The following is a 13,951-nucleotide window of genomic DNA, read 5'->3' as shown; positions in this document are numbered from 1 at the left end:
TGGGTACACATTTTTTTGACAGCCAATAGATTACTTCACTTTTTTAAAAAACACGCTGGTGATGGGATAGGTATTGGCTGATGGAGGGACTTTAAAATAAAATAAAGTACAAGAAAGTGAAATCATAGCCGAAGTCTGGTGAATGGACAAGCCATCCAGGTAGCTGGGGGGTTACAGGTGGAGACCAGCAAGGACAAAGGTCCCAGGCAGAAATCCGTACGTGAAAAAGCCACTTTCATTTAAAAAAAAAATACTTTTTATTTATTAATTTGAAACAGATAGAGAGAAAGAGCAGGAGTAGGGAGAGAGGGAAAAGCAGGCTCCTCACTAAGCCAGGAGCCTGTTGTGGGGCTTGATCCCAGGACCCAGAGATGTAACCTGAGCTGAAGGCAGATGTGTAACCATGGGAGCCCCCCAGCTGCCCCAGAAGAGCCATTCTTTAACTTTTGTAGGAAAGAAAAGTAAACGGTGAAAAAGACAAATTAGCCTAAACTCTAGAAAATGAAAGCTTAGGGTGTTCTAATGTTGCTGGCTCCTAATTTGGTAGACATTTCTCAACCTGAGTCACTGGTGGTTCAGAAAGGAAAGACCCTGAGCTCTTAACGAGGACAATATGTCTGCAGACACCACCGTCAGACGCAAAATTGTGTTCAAGGGCACTTTTTTTTTTTTAAGATTTTTATTTATTAATGAGAGACCGAGAGAGGCAGAGACACAGGCAGAGGGAGAAGTAGGCTCCATGCAGGGAGCCCTAGGCAGGACTCAATCCTGTGTCTCCAGGATCACGCCCTGGGCAGAAGGCAGGCGCCAAACTGCTGAGCCACCTAGGCTGCCCTCAAGGGCACTTTTCTGGGTGAAGAGTCGGTGACTTTCAGGGGCCTGCCTGGCCTCCTGAGCCCAAACCCGAATTTAGGCCTGACCCAATGTCGGGCTAAGAGGAAGACAAGGAGACGCAGCAGCTTCCTACCCCTAAAACAAGCGAGACCACAGCAGAGACAGAGAAGCTATAATAGCGAGCGAGCGCGGTGGGACTGGCGGGGGCGGGCGACCTCCTTAACTGCGGCAGCAAAAGAAGCGCACGTCGTTGAGGGCGGTGTCATCCTGGAGGCCCATCGGCGGCTCCACCTTGGTCTGCAGACCGCACACGCCTTTGGGGCAGGGCTTACTCCATTTCCCAAAGTCTCCCCAGGCCAGGCCGGGCCTCTCCAGCTCCGTGCTGTCGGAGCAGCGGAAGCGTACGTTGTTGGCCGCCGTGTTGTCCCCGAGGGTCTGGCGCGCCTCCACGCTCAGCGAGAAAGCCACCAGAAAGCCACCGCCAGGGCACCACAGGGGCTCACTCCATGAGCCCCACCTACAGGGCAAGGGGAGAAGCACAGCGTCTGAAGTCCCCTACCCCGCCCCTCCATCAGCACCTCCATCCCGACTCGCCCTGGGGGCTTCTCAGCGGGAGGCTGCACCACGGGGGTAGGGGGGTGGGTTTCCTCACCTGACCTCCAGCAAGGTGCAGGGGAGAGGACTCCCACCCACTCCTCGGAGGTCTCAACTGCCCCGCAGCCCTGACCTTTTAGCCTGTTAGCTAGGAGAGTGCGTGTGTAACAGAGAGGAAGGGGCTTATCCACATCCTCTGGGGTCCTTGGCCCTGGCCCCACACCTTCCAGACTGGGACTCCACCACCTGCGTGTTGCGCTCCGCGTTCCCCCGTGAGCAGTGCAGTCGGATCCCGTTCAAAGCCGTGTCATCTCTGGAAATGCCTTGGGGGGGCTCTTCCTGGCAGGGCCGGGGGGGGGGGGGGGGACGGAGGGGTAAGGACCCGTGAAAAGACTGCCATCCTCTGTTCCTGTGCACGCGTGCACAGGGTCCTGCGTCTCCTCCCCACTCCAAGACCTATGCCTGAGCCCCTACCTTGAGCGAGAACCCGCTGGCGAAGAATCCATCAGGACACATCTCCGGCCAGGCCCAGTCACCCCAAGGTCCCCCATTGGTCACCTCGATGACCGACGTGTAGTCGCTCAGGTGGTCAGCTTGTGCAGGTCCGCAGCAGGTGCCCCACAGCAGCACCAGCAACAGCAGCTTGGCTGCGGCCCCCCTCTCCATCCTGTGGTCTCGGTGAGCTGAGCTCCTTGTGTGCATTTATAGCACCACTGCGTCCGAAGACTCTGATTACGGAAGGGCCTCCTGGATTAAGTGACACCCGAAACTAATCCATTCCAGGAACCCTGCAGACTCCGCTTTCTATTCCACAGATGATGGGACTGGGGTTTAGAAATGGCAAGCGACTTGCCTATGGTTGAGGTCAACAAGCCTGGAACTGCTCCCACACTAGGAAGCGGGAGCTAAAGTCCAGGGAGAGAAGTGATGGACAGGATTGGTCAGAAGCAACCTCAAGGACTCCAGAATTTGAAAGAGCCTTAGAGGGAGAGATGGGACAAGAATCCAGGAACTGGGGGAGGTAGAAAGCATCTTCTTAGTAATTGGGGCCCTGACTCCCAGAGAATCTGGGGTACCCCTTCCCCGGAAAAGAAAATATACACAGAAACAATTCTAGGAAGTTTACAGGGAGGGGATGGAGAACGCCTAAGAGCAAAAGATGCTGTTTCTTCCATCACTTCCATGTCCTTTCCCTGAATGTTTTCCTAGCTATGACCACCAGGTGGAATCCTAATTTGGGAAGGGAAAAAAAAGACCTGAATTTGTCAAGGGGCGAACCCGATTTGCCTACTCTTCACACTCTCCTGTCTTCATGGGAGCCCACATCAACGTGGGGGAAACAGATGATACATTTTCCAATGGACCTTGAGCTGTGAGGGCTCTTTTGTCTTCTTGAGAACTAGTACAGGGCATGGATGTAAAAATAGTTCATAAGGTTTGGTTTGAAGAATAATGTGGGTGGCATGCTTGCCCAGAATATGCAACTCTTGATCTGGGGGTCATGAGTTCAAGCCCCACATCAGGCAAAGAGATTCTTTAAAACACACACACACACGAGATGAATAACTGAAGAACCAGAAGCAATCTGGAGTTAAAAAAAAAAAAAATGAAGCCACAAAAAATATAAACATTCAAAGCCTAAAGTAGGGATGCCTGGGTGACTCGGGGGTTGGGCACATCTGCTTTCGGCTCAGGGCATGATCCTGGAGTACCCGGATGGAGTCCTGCTTCTCCCTCTGCCTATGTCTCTGCCTCTCTAGTGAATAAAAACAAATAAATAAAGCCTAAAGTCTAAAGCATCCAGATGGAGATAGGTCCCTTGAACACAGAAGGGTGAATTTAGAAGTGGGCGCTTCCTGGAATCCCAGGTGCCCTATGTTTGAACCTAACACGTTAAGATTTATGGAGCAATTGTGGTAAACTTTTGCATTTACAGTGTTGGCACATACGTTATCATTTAATCCTCAGATGAGATCGACAAAGTACCTATTATTGTCCTCAGTTTACAGTGGCCAGAATTCAAGCCCAGAATTAATGTCAGGCCCCCACCATTGCTCAGTGGGGAAACTGGTTCTCGGGGCCTCTCTTCCTTCTTCCTACAACCTGGCCCTACACGGAAGGCAAACGCAGAGATGTGTGGTAGGTGCTGAATCCCCCCCCCAATCCTCTCCATTCCGTGAATCCCCCCAAATCCTCTCCATCCGGTCCTTCATCGCTGGGATGCTGCCCTCTGGGGCAAAGGGCGCCGGGGAAGGGGACTTGGTAGGTTAATTATTAATTAACCCTTAGCACCTCAGCGTACCTCGGGCTTCTCCCGAGGAGACGGAGGGACAAGGGCTGGCTGGGGGCCGGTGAGGGGCGATGGCGTCAGCAGCAGGCACTGGGGTCGCGCTGCTGCCGCTTGTCTCCCGGTGCTGGTTCCGCCACGCGATTCCCCTCGCGGTCCTCCTGCTGCTGCTGCTCTACGTCTGTGCCTGGAGCCTGCGTGAGTGTCCCCTGCTCTCGGCTGCCCTGGGAGGAACCGGGAAGCTCCGCGCGGGCGCCCCGAGCCCCCTCCTCACTGCTCGGCCTCGCCCCTCCCCAGAGGTCCTCCCGGGCTGCAGATCCGGGGCACAGTCGTGTATCCCCCAGGGCCCACCGCCGGCCCAGGTATGCTGGGGACGGGGGTGGGACCCGGATCGCGGGGAGCCCGGCCAGGTCTAGGATCCGGGGAGGGGGGCGGTCCTGCTCCCGGTGTCCCCTTTCCCGTCAGCAGCAGGAGAGACGCCAGGCCGACTTTAGGAGTCACGTCTACAGGGCGCGCCCGGGCTGCTCCGCGCAGGAGGCCCCGCAGGCCAGGGGTTCTGCTCCCGCCCCCTCCCACCCGTGTCTGCCCCCAAGGTCCCGCGGCAATCGGGCCCCCTGGAGGCCCCCGAGTGGGAAGAGCCTCAGTGCGCGGGCCCCGAGGGAGCGCTGGGCCGCGTGGTAGGGCCGTTCCGAGCCAGCCTGCACCCCGAAGGCGATGTGGCGTTGCCGCAGTACCTCGCGGGATGGAGGGCGCTAGTCAGGTGAGTGGCCTTGGGTCCTCCACCCCGGGGCCCCCCTCCGAGGCCTCCCCCGCCCGCTCTCCACGCTCTGCCTGCCCCCGAACACACAGGTTCCTAACTCCCCTCGGCTCCATCTTCGCCTTCGCCACGAGCGAGGCCTCTGCCAAAGTGATGGCCCTCGAGGCGCGGGTGCACGGCCCGGAGGCGGCGCACTACTCGTCGCTGGCGGCCATGGCGGCGTGGGAGCGGCGGGCTGGCCTGCTGGAGCGGCACGGGGTCGCCCCTCGAGGCCCCGCCGGCTCCTCGGGCTCGCGCACACTGCTCCTGCTGCACCGAGCGCTGCGCTGGTCCCAACTCTGCCTCCACCGGGTGGCCACCGGGACGCGGGGCGGGCCGGACGCCGGCGCGCAGTGCAGCGACGCGTACCGCACGGCGCTGGCCCCGCACCACCCCTGGCTGACCCGTCAGGCCGTCCGCCTCGCCTTCCTCGCCTTCCCGGGCCGCGGCCACTGGCTAGAGCTGGCGTGCCCGGGCGCCGGGGAGGGGGAGGCGCGGGCCGCGCTGGCCCGGGCGGCGGGCACCCTGGGGGACGTCTACAACCGTACGCAAGGCTTGCTGGCCAAACTCGACCTGCTGCAGCTGGCCTGAGGCCCCCGGAGCCCCAAGTGCCGCGCGTCCAGCCCGCCACTGCCCCGGAGGCGGGCCAGGGGCGGGGCCGCCGAAGCCACGCCTCCCTGTGACGCCACCGCCTGGAGGGCCCGCCCCTCCCACTCTGCGCAGGCGCGGGGCCCGGGGCGGTGCCGCGCGGAATAAAGAGCATTCCTAGCGAGCGGTGGTGGATTTAGGGCGTCTTGTGTGATGACAGCAGGCGCTTAAGGGAAATAGAAAACAATGAATGTGGGAAGATGTGTCATCCCTGTTCCCGGCAGCCGAGCGACTCACGCCATCCCCCCCCCCCGCCCGGGGCCGCTCCCAGCCACTCCCAAGGCTGCCGTTGCCCACTGCGTGCCAAGTCTCCGGCCCAGACCTGCGCCCTGAGCCCCCGGCCGCGTCCAGCCGGCTCCTTCCTGGACGCCTCCATAGACGCCGCAGGTGCGGCACGTCCAAGCCCTGCACTTCTGCGTGTGTCCCCCGTCCCTGCCCATCACTAGCACCCTCCCCTGTCTGCTACCCAAGCCTAACACCTGTGCGTCAGGCCTCACACCGGAGCAGGCAGAGCAGATGCTCAGCTCATAACGTGTGTTCACGAAAACACGTCCTTGGGCACGCCCACGAGAGTGAGCATGAAAGCAGATGGCCGTGTCACACGATGAGAGCTCTCAAATTGGGAGTCCAGCCCACTTTCCCCTGCACCCCAGAATCCTATACATGCACCTCCTGATTAGATACCTTCGCCTGGATTTCTGCTAGACATAACAAGCCTAACATGTCCAAGACTGAGCTGCGCATACCCTTTCCTCCCCGCCCCCACCCCCAAATACTTCCTTCGCGGAGTCTTTGCCAATTCAGTGAATGACCATTCATTCCATTCTTCGAGGTCCTTAAGCCAAAAACTTTGTAGTCATTCTGACTTGTTTCTCTTGCATCACACCCTCATCTAATCTGTCGGAATCTCACCATTTTCCACGATCTCCGCTGCCATCACCCTTGCCAAGCCAACTTTATTGCCTGGATTATTACAGTAGTCTCCTAATGGACTCTCTGCCCCACACTTGATTCCCCTATTGCGTATTTTCAAAATAACAGCCAAAGTAATCTCTTAAAATATAGATCCTATCACATCACTTCCCAGCTCAAAACCTTCCAGTGGCTTCCTATTGCACTCAGATGAAAAAAAAAATTTTTTTTAATTTAAGCAGGAAATTTTCTGGCTCATATTTTCAACTGAGAATGATGAAAAGCTTCATAAAAGTCCTGCATGATCTGACTCTGTACGAGCTGAGTTGAACTCTTCCGAATTTCATTCAATATCTCAGGCACTATCCTGCCTCAAGATCTTTGTACTTGCTCTTCCCTCTGTCTAGAATGCTTTTCCCCCAAATAGAGAAATTACTTCTCTCCTTATATCCTTCTGGATTTTACTCAAGTGACTCCTCAGGGACACCTTCCCTTGTTATTCTTTCTAAAATTTCCACACACACACACACACACACACACAAACACACACTTCCTGTTTCCCTTCTCTACTTTTTTTTTTATTAATATGAGTCACTATGTAATAACATGCTGTATATTGTACTTCTTTGTTTTGTTTTGTCTCCATTAAGAAATGTAAGCTGCATGGAGCTGAGAACTTATGTCCATTTTGTTCCTCCATTGCTTCAAACAGTGCCTGCCACCTAGTAGACGTTCATTAGCTTTTTGTTAAATGAATCTATGAACATTCAAAATGGTTCTGATGGCTGGAGCCAAGAGTCAAAAAGAAAAAAGGAGATTGCACAATGATGCAAATGTACTTAATGCTGCTGAATCAGACTTCAGAAATGGTTAAAATGCAAAATGGTATATGTTATTTATATTTTACTACAATAAAAAATTTAAAAGTAAAGAGGAAATGTGATTCTGGACAGTTGGTCAGGAGCCATTTCAACGAGGATGTTATGTGGTATTTAGAAGACTATTGTAGATTCATAGGAAGACCGCTTAACACAAGAACAGCAAAATACACATTCATCTCAAGTGCACATGATATCCTCCAAGAGTGACCATAGGTCAGGCCTCAAGAAAGTCTCAATTTTAAAAGATTAGGGAGGCCTCAGTGGTTCACTCGGTTAAGCATCCGACTCGATTTCAGTTCAGGGTCCTGAGATCAAGCTGTGTGTTTGCCTCTGCACTCAGTGGGGAGTTTATTTGAGATCCTCTCTCTCTCTCTCTTTTCACAATTTTTAATAAAGATTTTATTTTTTTGACACAGAGAGAGAGCACATCCAGAGGGAAGGGGCATAGGCAGAGGAAGAAGCAGGCTCCACACTGAGCAGGGAGCCCGATGCAGGGCTCAATCCTAGGACCCTGAGATTATGACCTGAGCGGAAGGCAGACACCTCACCCAGGCACCCTCAAAAAAATAAATCTTTTTTAAAAATGAATTTTAAAAGATTGAAGTCACAATAACTGAAATGAAACGAAAGTAGAAATCAGTAACAGGAAGGGATTTGAGAAATTCACATATAATGTGGAAAAGAAACAACATACTCCTGATCTTTTCAAAGAACCAACTTCTGTTTTATTTTATTTAAAAAAGTTTTTTTACTTACTTATTCATGAGGGACACAGAGACAGAAAGAGAGGCAGAGACACGGGCAGAGGGAGAAGCAGGCTTCATGCATGGAGCATGACGCGGGACTCGACCGCAGGTCTCCAGGATCATACCCTAGGCTGAAGGCTGCACTAAACCACTGAGCCACTGGGGCCGCCCCCAACTTCTGTTTTAATTGGTTCCATTGTCTGTCCACCTTCTATTTCATCTATTTCCACTCTGATCTTTATTATTTCTTTCCTCCTGCTTTTCTTTAAAGTTTTAGTTTGTTCTTTTTATAGTATCTTAAGGATTTTATTTTTTTATTTTTTTTTTAATTTTTTATTTATTTATGATAGTCACAGAGAGAGAGAGAGAGGCAGAGACACAGGCGGAGGGAGAAGCAAGCTCCATGCACCGGGAGCCTGATGTGGGATTCGATCCCGGGTCTCCAGGATCGCGCCCTGGGCCAAAGGCAGGCGCCAAACCGCTGCGCCACCCAGGGATCCCTATCTTAAGGATTTTAAAATAGGCCTTCAGAGCGACAAGTTTCCATCCGAGTACTGCTTATGCTGCATCTCTAAGTCTTGATATGTTTTATTTTCATGATCACTCATCTTAAAATATTTGCCTTGTGATTTCTCCTTTGACCCACTGGTTGTCCAGGGGTATGAGGAAGTGAAAAGACAATCTATAGATGGGAGAAAATATTTGCAGATCCTGTCTGATAAAGGCTTAGTATCTACAATATAAAAAAAGAACACTTATGATTGAACAATAAAAAGATAACCCAATTTTGGGGCGCCTGGCTGGCTCAGTCGCTGGAGCATGCGATGCTTGATCTCCAGGTCGAGAGTCAGAGCCCCGCCTTGAGTGTAGAGATTACTTTAAAATAAAATAATATAGGGCACCTGGGTGGCTCAGTGGTTGAGTGTCTTTGACTTAGGTCATGATCTTGGGGTCCTGGGATGAATCCCGCATCGGGCTCCCTGCAGGGAGCCTGCTTCTCCGCCTGCCTATGTCTCTGCCTGTCTCTGTGTGTCTCTCATGAATAAATAAAATCTAAAATAAATAAAATAAAATAGGCTAAGGATTTGAATAGATATTTCTCCAAAGAAGACATACGAATAGTCAATTAGCATATGAAAATATGCTCAACCTCACTAATCATTAAGGAAACGGGTGGGGAAGCTATCCAAGATGGCATTTCACGCCCACAAGGATGGCTAAAATTAATTCACAGTGACCATGAGTGAGATGTGGAGAAATGGGAATGCTCATGCACGCACACCGGGTTGGCGGGCCATCCCACGAGGCAGTTGCTATGCAAAACTATCATTTCCTCAAAATACAAAGTACAGATGCAAAGTATAGAGTCCCTACACGACCCAGCAGTTGTACTCCTCGCATACAGAGCTAGGTATACACCTAAGAGAAAGCAGAGGTGCGCAGTCATTGGCATTCAGAGACGCTCAGGGCGTCCCCAGACTCTGAACTACAACTCCCATCAGGTTACGTCAGCCCCGCGATGCTCTATTGGAAGCGTAGGCCGCGCACACGGTCCCGGGAACTTTTCGGTTTGTAGGCTGTCCACAATGCCATCAAGCGCTCACTGTCGCAAAAGAACCTCACCTGTACGATACTTTTTCCTCCCGCCGTCAAGCGTGACTTAGCTGCGTCCACAGACTGCTTCCCCGCGGGACTGAAGAGAGTGACAGGGCGCTTTACGACAGTTGCTTTGTGGCACTGCCGGGAGAGGAAGATGGCGGCCACCTTGCTAACCGCTCGAGGAGCGGGGTCCGCGCCAGCCTGGGGTGCCGAGGCCATCACCCCGGACTGGGAGAGCCGGGAAGTCTCCACAGGGGTGAGGAGGCACTCGGGGTCCAGGAGATGCGCGCAAGGCGTGAGGCGAGGGAAGGCGGAGGTCTGAGAGGGTTGGAGAGCTGGAGGACGGGGGCGGGGGAGAAGGTCTGATGTGCGGGAGCAGCGACGACGTATCCTGAGGATGCTGGAGACGAGTGTGGTACCTTAGGGGCGGGAGGTGGGAGGGAGGCGGGAGCGCGGAATCCTGGGCCTTGCGGGACGAGGGTTTAAGGCCGGGAGGGGCCCCTGGGGATTTGAGGATGGGCGTTGTGGTATTCTTGGGGTGTTGGGGGTCCCCCAGGAGATTGGATAGCGTGCGCCGGGGGCTGCATTGAGGGGTCATTGGAGGGGTGTGTGCTGGAAAATGGGAAGGGGCCCACCGTCACCCCTTTCTCCTTTCTCCCAGACCACCATCATGGCCGTGCAATTTGAAGGGGGCGTGGTTCTGGGAGCCGACTCCAGAACAACCACTGGGTGAGCTCTGGACGCAAATCGGCAGGTCACCCCGTCTTTCCCTTCCTTCTTCGCCTAGCAGTCCATCCTTACCCTGCACAGCCCCCTGTGGGAAGGGAGGGTTCTCCCCTCCTTGGACTTGCGGATGTATTCCAGCTCCTACTACTTTTCAGGCCCCCACTCACCCTCTGGTGAAACTTTTGTAAAAGTTTGCCGTCTGCCATCCATCTAGCTTCAATTTGGCTGGAAGCTAATGGCAAATGCTGGAATTTCGACTCCAGAGCCCCTGGAGTAGGTAGAAGCTGGATGGGAGACAAGGGGGATCGCTCCCTCACTGTCCTGCCATCCTGCAGGTCCTACATTGCCAATCGAGTGACAGACAAGTTGACCCCTATTCATGACCGGATTTTCTGCTGCCGCTCAGGCTCAGCAGCTGACACCCAGGCCGTAGCCGATGCGGTCACTTATCAGCTTGGTTTCCACAGGTACTTGTGGGCAGGGGAGGAGCCAGTATGTGCCGAGAGTGGGGACCTGAGGGGCTGAATGGTCTGACTCCCAGGTCCTGATGCTGCCTTTGGTGTCACTCTCCTCACCCCCTAGCATTGAGCTAAATGAGCCTCCACTGGTACACACAGCAGCCAGCCTCTTTAAGGAGATGTGTTACCGATACCGGGAGGACCTGATGGCAGGAATCATCATTGCGGGCTGGGACCCCCAAGAGGGAGGGCAGGTAAGAAACCCTACCCCCACCAGAGCACTGGACCCATGCCTTTGATTCTTTCCCCACTCAAGTCATTTCCGTTTTATTTTTTCTTTCTTTCTTTTTTTTTAATAAGACTTTATTTATTAAAAAAAAAAAAAAACTTTATTTATTTATTCATGAAAGACACAGAGAGGGAGAAGCAGAGACACAGGCAGAGGGAGAAGCAGGCTCCATGCGTCCCCCAATGCGGGACGCGATCCACAGTCCCCAGGATCATGCCCTGAAGGCAGCGCTAAACCACTGAGCCACCCGGGCTGCCCCATTTAGGTTTTCTTCCCAGTCTCTACCTCATTTACTCTTAACTGCCCCCCAGGGATCCCTGGGTGGTGCAGCGGTTTGGCGCCTGCCTTTGGCCCAGGGTGCAATCCTGGAGACCCGGGATCGAATCCCACGTCGGACTCCCGGTGCATGGAGCCTGCTTCTTCCTTTGCCTATGTCTCTGCCTCTCTCTTTCTCTGTGTGTGTGTGTGACTATCATAAATAAATAAAAAACAAATAAATAAATTTTTTTAAAAAACTGCCCCCCCCAGACCAATTCCACATGGACCGCTGTATGTACATGTGTTGCAGAGGGTATAACTGGTGACTCTGTCCTCCTTCCATCCGGCAGGTGTACTCGGTGCCCATGGGGGGTATGATGGTAAGGCAGTCCTTTGCCATTGGGGGCTCTGGGAGCTCCTACATATATGGCTATGTCGATGCTACCTACCGGGAAGGCATGACCAAGGAGGAGTGTCTGCAGTTCACTGCTAATGGTGAGAACTTGGGGTTTTGGGCCTGTGAACTCCAACCCTCATGTCCAAACCAGGCCAATATTCCTCATTCCTTATAGCGATGCCAGCATCTGAGTCTGACCGTAGATTTCTTCTTTTGTTCACAGCGCTCGCTTTGGCCATGGAACGGGATGGCTCCAGCGGAGGAGTAATCCGCCTGGCAGCCATTGCAGAATCAGGGGTAGAACGGCAGGTACTTTTGGGAGACCAGATTCCCAAATTCACCATCGCCACTTTGCCACCTCCCTGATTCCTGGAATCCTAAGCTACAGTAAGAGATACCCCATAGTGATGTAAAATTCAATAAACAGTTTGTCTAAAAGAATCTGCTTTGAGGATCTTTTCTTCACCTCAAGCCTGCATTTGTTTGGCCCACACTGGTGTATATGAGCTCTACTCTGAGCTGGGAGGCAGTTGGAGACAAGCCTTTGCAAGAGTGATTTTCCAGCCTCCTTTTCCAGACCACCTTTCTCCCCACTCACTTTTCTTCACCATAGCCAGGTCCTTAGGATACCAAGGTGTGGTTGAAATAGGAGCTCCCATCCCCTTCCCTGCTCCATCCCAGGGGTGATCTCAGAATCCTGACCGAGACCGAGGTCACTTCCCCTAGGCCTGCCTCCTGGTTGTCATCATGGGTGGCTCCTGACCCCAAGGCCAGAGGACACTGGATGTCCAGCACAGGTTCACAGTCCCCTCTACCCACACTTACTCTCTGTCACCTCATCTTGTCAGGAGCAGCAGTGTGACTACGTTGGCTTTGAGGGGAAAGGTGGACTCTGTTTGCAAATAGAGTCCAAGGTGAATGTCAGGTGGGGAGGGGGCCCTGAAAGCTGTCATTCCCTTGGCAATGTGATGGTGAACCAGTCTTCAGCCGCTACGTCGGGGGCTGCGAGTAAACTCTGGCCCCCCAAGGCCGTCTGCATTCAAGCCGGGGACCTAGAGGAGCTCAGCAGTGTTCATTCACAGTGCTCTCGGTGTTCTCGGTCTCCCCTGTTTTTCCTCCACTCCATGGATAAGGGAACTGTACAACCACATTTGAAAACTATGTTCTAGAATGTGATCCAGCTCTGGAGGATTTTCAAGGTTACAAGAGAAGCTTCCTGAGGAGGTGAGGGGTTCTGGATTAAGCGAAAAAAAATAGAGGGTGTCTGATCCCAAACATGTACCTCAACCTTAACTGTAGAGAGGGGTACCGGGGTGGCTCAGTCAGTTAAGTATCTGACTCTGGATTGAGGCTCGGGTCATGATCTCAGGGTCATGGGATCAAGCCCCACATCAGGCTCTGCTCTGAGCGGGGTGGGGGTGGGGTGTCGACTTCTCTCTCCCTCTTGCCACCAATTCCCCCCCACACATGCCCATGCTCTCTCCCTTGTTCTCTTTCCCTCTCTCTCTCAAAAATAAATAGATCTCTTAAATAAATAAGTAAATAACCCATAGAGAGAAGAGAAAACCTTTGATTTTTCTGTAAAACCTGTTCGCCCAGCTGTCCCTCAAGGTAGGTATCTTTGATTCCTCCCCCCCGCACCCCCAGCTCTGCGTTGAGCCCAACAGTTGGTCCCTCAAACTCTACCCACTTCTCGCCTTCTGCACATCACTCTTCTGTAAGTGATGCTACATAATTTCAGGTGTGCAACATAGTGATCCTAAACTGCGTTACCGTGCTCACTCCACACCCCTGTCTTGACCCAAGCCACCATCAGGGCTTGCCTGCAGGATGGCAACAGCCCTTTCCATGACCTTGCCTCTCCCGCATCTGCCCTTCAGCAACCTTTTCACATAGACCTACCGGAGGTATCTTTAGATGTAAGTCAGAGCCTGTCGCCCCCTACTTGACCTTCCTCGGTGTCTTCCCATCCCATTTGGGATCTAGGATCATATTTTAGGTCCTTATCATGGCCCTGCTGACCCAGCAGTTTCCCCCAGTGTTGACGCTCTGGTCACTGGCTTTTTTTTCTCTTCCCTAGGACCTCAGGGGTTTTGTACTTACATTTCCTGTTTTTCCTGTCCAGGACTCTTCCGTGATTTTATTTTATTTTCTTAAAGATTTTATTTACTTATCTATAAATGAAAGACACACAGAGAGAGGCAGAGACAAAGGCAGAGGGAGAAGCAGGCTCCCTGTGGGAAGCCCGATGTGGGACTTGATCCCAGGACCACTGAGCCACCCAGGTGTCCCGATTTTTTTTTTTAATAAACTTTTTTTTTTTTTATGTTCATCTCTCCACTCACAACTTGAACTCACAACTCAAGATCAAGAGTCACATGCTCCACCGATGGAGCCCGCCGGGCACCCCATAAAATAAACTTTAAGAGCAGTTTTAGGTTGACAGCAAAACCGAGCAGAGGTTGCCCGCCCGCCGAAGCCTGCCTTCACGCTCAGCTAGCTACCCCCCCACCCCGCCCACCACCC

The 13,951-nt window shown here is 53.0% G+C and overlaps 3 protein-coding genes across 5 annotated transcripts; 2 read left to right on the top strand and 1 right to left on the bottom strand.

The window, feature by feature from the left end:
* Positions 1-660: 660 nt before the first annotated feature.
* VMO1 (vitelline membrane outer layer 1 homolog) lies at positions 661-3,865 on the bottom strand. Of its 2 annotated transcripts, XM_072730103.1 has the most exons (4): positions 3,731-3,865; positions 1,903-2,175; positions 1,652-1,767; positions 661-1,351 (listed from the first exon to the last, which is right to left on the bottom strand). In XM_072730103.1, the coding sequence occupies exons 2-4, from the start codon at positions 2,128-2,130 to the stop codon at positions 1,054-1,056; spliced, it is 642 nt and encodes a 213-aa protein (XP_072586204.1). In that variant the 5' UTR covers positions 2,131-2,175; positions 3,731-3,865; the 3' UTR covers positions 661-1,053. The 2 variants fall into 2 exon arrangements, with proteins under 2 accessions (XP_072586204.1, XP_072586205.1); XM_072730104.1 differs by lacking the exons at positions 1,652-1,767; positions 3,731-3,865 and having other exon boundaries at positions 1,197-1,351; positions 1,903-3,723.
* GLTPD2 (glycolipid transfer protein domain containing 2) lies at positions 3,774-5,102 on the top strand. Its single transcript, XM_026005307.2, has 4 exons — positions 3,774-3,913; positions 4,013-4,077; positions 4,309-4,475; positions 4,565-5,102. The coding sequence occupies exons 1-4, from the start codon at positions 3,790-3,792 to the stop codon at positions 5,100-5,102; spliced, it is 894 nt and encodes a 297-aa protein (XP_025861092.2). The 5' UTR covers positions 3,774-3,789.
* A 2,906-nt stretch (positions 5,103-8,008) lies between these two features.
* Positions 8,009-11,866, top strand: PSMB6 (proteasome 20S subunit beta 6). 2 transcript variants are annotated; one of them, XM_026005304.2, is made up of 6 exons: positions 8,009-9,553; positions 9,959-10,026; positions 10,359-10,490; positions 10,606-10,735; positions 11,379-11,523; positions 11,649-11,866. In XM_026005304.2, the coding sequence occupies exons 1-6, from the start codon at positions 9,452-9,454 to the stop codon at positions 11,789-11,791; spliced, it is 720 nt and encodes a 239-aa protein (XP_025861089.1). In that variant the 5' UTR covers positions 8,009-9,451; the 3' UTR covers positions 11,792-11,866. The 2 variants fall into 2 exon arrangements, with proteins under 2 accessions (XP_025861089.1, XP_025861090.1); XM_026005305.2 differs by having other exon boundaries at positions 9,392-9,553; positions 11,629-11,866.
* Positions 11,867-13,951: the final 2,085 nt, after the last annotated feature.

This window comes from Vulpes vulpes, chromosome 12 (genome assembly GCF_048418805.1).
Source record: "Vulpes vulpes isolate BD-2025 chromosome 12, VulVul3, whole genome shotgun sequence".
In the NCBI taxonomy this organism is placed as follows: Eukaryota; Metazoa; Chordata; class Mammalia; order Carnivora; family Canidae; genus Vulpes; species Vulpes vulpes.
The sequence above is the reverse complement of the archived record's forward strand: the minus strand, read 5'-3'. Positions and strand labels throughout refer to the sequence as shown.